General features: G+C 36.3%; 2 protein-coding genes across 3 annotated transcripts in view; both read right to left on the reverse strand.

Annotated features, from left to right (window-relative positions):
* Positions 1-3,992, reverse strand: part of LOC115234525 (transmembrane and coiled-coil domains protein 2) — a 12,767-nt gene extending 8,775 nt beyond the window's left edge. Inside the window, exon 1 of one of the 2 annotated variants that reach the window (XM_029805670.1) lies at positions 3,292-3,992. The gene's annotated coding sequence lies outside the window, so the exon portion shown is untranslated. The other variant, XM_029805673.1, reaches the window with a different exon arrangement.
* On the reverse strand, positions 810-5,552 carry LOC115234524 (protein-associating with the carboxyl-terminal domain of ezrin). Its single transcript, XM_029805669.1, has 5 exons — positions 4,917-5,552; positions 4,326-4,779; positions 4,034-4,223; positions 2,086-2,222; positions 810-1,955 (listed from the first exon to the last, which is right to left on the reverse strand). Exons 1-5 carry the CDS (start codon positions 5,109-5,111, stop codon positions 1,015-1,017), a joined length of 1,917 nt encoding a protein of 638 aa, XP_029661529.1. The 5' UTR covers positions 5,112-5,552; the 3' UTR covers positions 810-1,014.
* Positions 5,553-6,973: the final 1,421 nt, after the last annotated feature.

The following is a 6,973-nucleotide window of genomic DNA, read 5'->3' on the forward strand; positions in this document are numbered from 1 at the left end:
ATGGTTGTTTAGTTTATAATATTATATATAATCTTGATAAAATATATTTTTTCAATTCCTCATCATTCCCTACGTGCCTTTGTAAAGTTATCTCATTGCAGTTATATTAGAATAACATGATAAAATATATGCGTCAGTATGTTTTGTAAGGCCACTGATTAACTCAGGAGTATCATAAAATTATTTCGCGGAAGGCGATAAGAATAATATACGGTGAGCTTTTGTGAAACAATAAATTAACTCTTGAACTGTTGCGATAATTCGTAACTTTTTAATATGCTTAATTTAACCATTATTTAAAGTTATGTTTACAGCCCTTTAGATTTTTCTTTCCAAAGGAAAGAAAAAGATTGCACAAAATGCTGTTTTTTTATGAAATGATTTATTTCTGTTATATTGTAAGTTTATAATTTCTTCATAATAATATTGAAGAGAATCGATATCAATTCTTTTATCTTATGTCATGTTTATAAATAATTATATTTTCCTATATATATATATATATATATATATATATATATATATATGTATATGTTGCTGACGTCTGTTGCACTTTCTTGCGTTTTCCACATTCGACCTTTTAAATGATGCATATAAAAAAGATGTTTGAAAATACATACACTAAGAAATTAGATGCAAAGATGTATGATTATGTTCAATTATCTTGATATATTATTTCTATATTAATCAGCGAGAAATCTTAATCGATTATATGCAAATAACAGTCTAACAATTGTTATAAACATGCATTCTAAACATTTTTCTATAATTTGCCATGAAATTCTTGCATGAAGAATAAATACTCCCTCTCTTTGTATTGTGTATTTAACATATATATTTTACATTTATTAAAAATATTTGTTTTAATGATATACACATGATGTATTGTTGGCAATCACATATACTAGTTGGAAGTTGATAAAAATGGATACAACTAAATGAGCATATCGTTTATCATATCATAATCTCACTATCCTATTTGTGCAAATAATTGTCTTTTTACAAAGAGGCAGCTCACTGTTCTGCTAATTCATGTGTCTCATCTATGCTCAAATCACTTAAATCTTCTGCCCAACCATTATCGTCATGCTCTTCCAAAGCAGCATTTACTGTTTTTACATCAAACATGCTTTTCGGTGATTGCACCTCTGGAATATGCAAGATCTGCGTCTTCTGTATCACAGGTTCCATATCTGTAAAGAAATCAAATTCTTCCTTTGCAGATTTTATTACCTTTGAATTCTTTATATCAAGCTCTGTGATGTCGGAAAGTACTAGTTTCTTTGTATACTTTGTTTTCATAGCACTTGACGATGATTCCGACAAGGGCGGCGATGATTGCGCATCGCAATTAACGTTTTGCAATTCCGTCTCCACAGTATTTGAAAGAGCCTCTGCTATATCACACTGGCTATTTCCAATGGCTGTCTCTTGCGTTTCCCAATCCGACCAGGTGCCTTCCTCTTCGGCGAACGCAAATTCTTTTTCCCTCTTATCCTCGCCACCATCCGGTGATGGCCTTTCTGATAAATGCACATTATTCTCATCTATATTTACAAAAACAGGTATTTCCTGCGCAAACGTTAAACCTTTTCTAACGTCGACATTTTTGTTTTGAGTTATTATCTTATTTGGCCGACCGTCTGTAAATAGTTTTCCCCGGTTTCCACCAATAACCGCCGCTGCACCCAAGATCGGTACTATGTCAGCTAATGCCCTTAATGTAGCACAGACGAGATCGTCATTAGTGTCTTTTATCCCGACAAGTAATTCAGGAAGAATGTGGTTCTTCAGTTCATCCACTTCAAATACATGTACAAACGAATTAAAATGGGATAATAGTAACAAACGGATGGAAACATCTCGAATGCAAAACATTTGCAAAAGTCTTGGTACTAGAATACTCTTAAAGGTAGAAACTGTGAATAGACCAGTCCCCAAATCGTTTTTCTCATCTGCAAAAATCAAACGTTTTATTAGACTATTTGTTTATATGAAATGAGATATAATCATACACATCATATAACTATTATAATAATGATAACGAAGATTTTAATAATATAGTCATAATAAATATGACCTCACCTTTGGGTTTAAAAATAAAAGGTAAAAGTTTTACTTGGGCAGTGCTATCCAACAAAACAATTCTGGAAAGAAGTACTCTGCCTAATTGTTCGGCAACAACAGCTTCGGGATACATCTGTAGCTGTTGCCTCAACTTCCTATAAAGAATAATATTTCGATAATTATTTTTCTTAGACAGGGGATATACACACAATTATTCACATAATATTACCATATTTTCTTCGAATATTTACTTACGTGAAAAATTCTTCCCTTTCAACATTAACATTTATGGGAACGATTCGGTATTATTTTTATCTACAATTTCGTGCAAAAGAAATCTCTTTAAAATTGACTGAAATTATTTTTATCAAAATTATAATATCGCCAGAAATAATGTGCACATAATATTCTTATTCCGATTTAATTGAAAAAGGAAGAAGAACACTCGATCCAAGCACTAATATATGACAGCGTTGAGTGTTGTTAATTAGTCCCAGTTAGCTAAGTTCCTTGCCATCACGACGCCAACTATTTGTGTCATAATTCTGCTTCTGATACAGGATGACAGAATTTGATTTGGCAAGGAGGTATAAGCGCCGAACGTGATGTTGTCGCAGCCAGGTCTATAAATGCAACACCCTGCGTTCATTCGCACTGCGATCCAACTTCGCATCCAACTGTCAGAAAAGCACAGATGATCTCACACGAGAGTAAAAACACGCGGACGTGTGTGTGTCAGCGGGCACGTTCAGCGCGCGTGATAAGAACATTAAGTGCCTTGGATGTCGAGGCTGTGTTAAATTGCGTCTCCTTCGACTCGCGAGACTTTCTCCGCTCGTCGGACACGACGCGCGTTTCACGCGCGTATAAACAGAGAGATCTGACGGGGTGTATTCGGCGCGCAAAATACACCTCTGTTTTAAGTCATCGTCGTTCGAAGTGAAGAGACGTGCGTTTTTGTAGAAACGAACCGTCTGTCAACCTCGAACCGGAAATTTTTCCCCTCGATAAAAACGCGCAAGGGAGTTCCGGAGACATTCTCGCGGGATACGCGATCTGTCAAAGTTACCTCCGCGAGTCCAAGAACGAGAGACTTTCGTCGAGCACAGCTATCCGTCGCAGCCGCTTTATCGCGCGGCGCAGCGACTCTACAGACTCCACGGACACATCGTCGGAATCACAACCAACAAACAACGTCGACTCCTCGCCTCGCGATCCGCTCACCTTCACCTCGTCGTTCGATCAGCCTACGACGCGACCTCGGCCGCACCGATGCGCGATCTATCGAAGTGCAGTAGCATCGGCGGCGATGACGACTCGCTGCGATTTCGCCTCCGGTCGCGTGTCCTCGCAGAGTATCTCTCGCGTGCATCCGCTCGTGTAACCGTCGTTATGTCGTCGCTCGTCGGACCGATCTCGGCATCCTCGCGGCCACCACGGGCATACGACAGGCGGGATCGTCGCGCGGCAACACCTCGATTTGTACCGAACTCTCTGTCTCGTTCGAACGTCGCTTTGAAGGGAGGTGCAACCTCGAGTACGCGCGCACCGAGCGACACGAGCGACGAGACTGGTCGACTGATCGCACGTCACACTGGCGATTGGCGATAGCGACAATGCATTAAATGACTGCATGAGCGGCTACGGAGGTTCCGATGCCCCCGGTGGCCGATTTTACCGAGATAAGATACTATTAGGTAACTTTCGAGCATTAACGTGGAGATAGCGAGCGAGACAATCTCAACACATTCTTAAAACTCTCGTAGAATTCTTGCAGGAATTAAAAATATATATCTGACATCTGACGTCGTATATACATATGCCTTTGTATTGGTACACATCTAGATATTCATTTAAATATTTTTATTTATCTCGAAATGGTATCTGACAGTGGAGATAGATTAGATAATATAATAATTAAAAGATTTCAAAAAATATAATAATTTTTCTTCGAATATTTACTTACGTGAAAAATTCTTCCCTTTCAATGTCAGTTTTTAATGGTAATTCTTCTAGAAATGCATGTATCCTTATAAACTCGTGAGTGAAGAATGAATGTTGCAATACATTCAATAATCTACTTCTCAAACATGCATCTGGATTCTGCAGATTCTTTTTACAAAACTCTCTAAATTCCGATAAATTTAATGCTTCATCTAAAATTATACATTTGACATGAAATTTAAAGCATTGTAACATAGTGTATCACTTGGCATGTACACAATATCTATAATAGATAATTTTCAGTCTTTGCTTACCTGTATCTTGTAAGTTTTTCAAAATATCTTCCGCCAATACTCCAAATGCATATGAATCAATTGAAGTTAAATTATCAGATTTAATTAAATCGGCTATGTCTTCGTTTGGCGATATCGCTTTTTCATATCTGTAACTTTTTATCCTTTGATAATATGTTGATGTCGCATCTGCCAATTTACATAAGCACTCTAATCCGCCCAATTTCCAATATCCTTCCGCAGTAACATAAATAGAACTGCTGCATACATTGTTATGCGATGCCAATGCAGTCTCGTGTAGAAATATTAAAGCTCGCAAGATACTATGTAAACCGATACATATTTGTAATATATTCTGTTTCTCAACAACTTGAATCAATGGCCTGGCTTCTTCTGTGGCAAGAAAAAACTTGCTACCTTTGTTCCATGAAGAGATATATTTCAAAATACAAGGATGCCGATGTAACATGAAATTCTAGAACATAATATGACAGATAACATTTATATTTCTTATGATTTTATTTTAGTAACATGTATATATATTATATTTTTTATAATATTGAGTGTACGAGAATGTTCCTTATCGTTTGTATAAAATAAATAAGGATTAACCTTTGCTGCTCGCTCTAATGGTGACGGTCTTCTAAATGTTGCTGTAAAATGCAAGGATGGTTCGCTGATAAAGATCGACAGTTTTTGTAGATTTGAATCGTTTATGCTCGCGTCATAATGCATCCAATAGTCTGTAACTTCGACAGCCTTATCTTCGATTTCAAGTCCGCGTAGAGCACTTTTTTCGTTCCCCATTAGTTGATTGGCATATACGTTGTTCCAGATTGTCAATTATGTCAAATGTAGGAAAGGATTTTTCAGGTATATCGTGAATACAAAGCTAGAAGCTATGAATCCCATTTGGTTTATAACTTGTGCGTCTCAACAGCCAACACTAATAAAATATCCGCTGATAAATGCTGACAGGTTTTGATAACGCAGATCACGTTACACTTCAAGAAGACATGTCAGTTGAGTTGGGTTAGACCGGGCGCGGATCTCGACCAATTATTATTGAGTATTTTCTTTTTTTTCGTACTTCTAACAATATAAGGTTAGATCGAGAAAAATATTCGATTATAATTGATCGATTCGCTTATTATTAAATCTTTTCATATTTCTCCGATCTCAGTTGAACTCGATCGTTCAATAATTTTTTTATGAGAAACAGAATTAATTCTATCGATCAAAATATATATTCTTGAACTGTCTTTATCTATTTTCTATTTTTTACAAGAACTCGCTTTTTTGTGTGAAAAATATTAAGATTTTTTAAATCGAATTAAGAAATTATACAGAGTGTCCCAAAGCACCCTTGACAACGCTCGTGAGCAAATAGAGCACAGTAAACTGAACAGAAAAGTCCTGTAACATTTTTTTTTTATAACGCTTAATAAAGGAGTTATTATTGAATAAAGTCTGGTCAATCAGCGCCGACTTTTAGCCGGACGCACGTCAGTGAGCCGCCCGTCTGTTAGTGTGCGTCGCCGTAGCGACGGAACGCTCACGCACACTACCAGGCGCGCGGCTAAAGGTCGACGCTGATTGGCCAGACGTTATTCAATAATAACTCCTTTATTAAGCGTTATAAAAAAAACCGAGCGACACGAGCGACGAGACTGGTCGACTGATCGCACGTCACACTGGCGATTGGCGATAGCGACAATGCATTAAATGACTGCATGAGCGGCTACGGAGGTTCCGATGCCCCCGGTGGCCGATTTTACCGAGATAAGATACTATTAGGTAACTTTCGAGCATTAACGTGGAGATAGCGAGCGAGACAATCTCAACACATTCTTAAAACTCTCGTAGAATTCTTGCAGGAATTAAAAATATATATCTGACATCTGACGTCGTATATACATATGCCTTTGTATTGGTACACATCTAGATATTCATTTAAATATTTTTATTTATCTCGAAATGGTATCTGACAGTGGAGATAGATTAGATAATATAATAATTAAAAGATTTCAAAAAATATAATAATAATTGTAATTTAAAAGATGAATAAAGCAAGCTGCAATATTAAATCAGCCAATAATAAAAAAAAAAAAATGGTTTCGATCTCTTTGACCACGATGCATGAATACCTATATAGATATGCTATAGATACATTCGTTTTAAGAGCCTAGTTCGTAGCTGAAAGCGTACAAATAATAAGACGATCTATGCGCGAAATTTGAATTCTTGAAAAATATTGATATTTATGAAGCAAGATAAAAAATATCTGTATCTTAAAAAGGCAGTCGCGTTCCAACTTTTCAACCTCAAAAGTCGTTTTAAACTTCCTTGATCCTTGAACGCATGCAAATTGGGCAAAACAGCAAATGTATTATGTAGAGATATTGAAATTTGAATTTGAGTTCACATTTGAATAAAATTGTTTTGCAAGTAAATGAGTGATAATGTATTCGAGGACAGTTTAGAATAATAACAAGCTCGTGCAATCAATTGAATATAAAGTTTTGTCATTTTTTTATCGCTACAACTAATATTTTTCACATATATATACTTATATTATATTATATTATATATATATATATATATATATATTGTGTGTGTATTTGGGTCCTGTCTTCGGATCTGATGCATAAGGCGGAGAGGGGGGGGGG

The sequence above is a fragment of the Formica exsecta genome, unplaced genomic scaffold, assembly GCF_003651465.1.
Source record: "Formica exsecta isolate Colony F162 unplaced genomic scaffold, ASM365146v1 scaffold2, whole genome shotgun sequence".
Classification (NCBI taxonomy): domain Eukaryota; kingdom Metazoa; phylum Arthropoda; class Insecta; order Hymenoptera; family Formicidae; genus Formica; species Formica exsecta.

Excerpts from the sequence above, each read along its gene's own strand:
- LOC115234524 (XM_029805669.1), bottom strand. The coding sequence starts at position 5,111 with ATGGGGAACGAAAAAAGTGCTCTACGCGGACTTGAAATCGAAGATAAG. Across the intron at positions 4,224-4,325 it reads GAAAAACTTACAAGATACAG|ATGAAGCATTAAATTTATCG; the intron begins GTAAGCAAAGAC and ends GTATAATTTTAG. Across the intron at positions 1,956-2,085 it reads TTTTATTTTTAAACCCAAAG|ATGAGAAAAACGATTTGGGG; the intron begins GTGAGGTCATAT and ends TGATTTTTGCAG.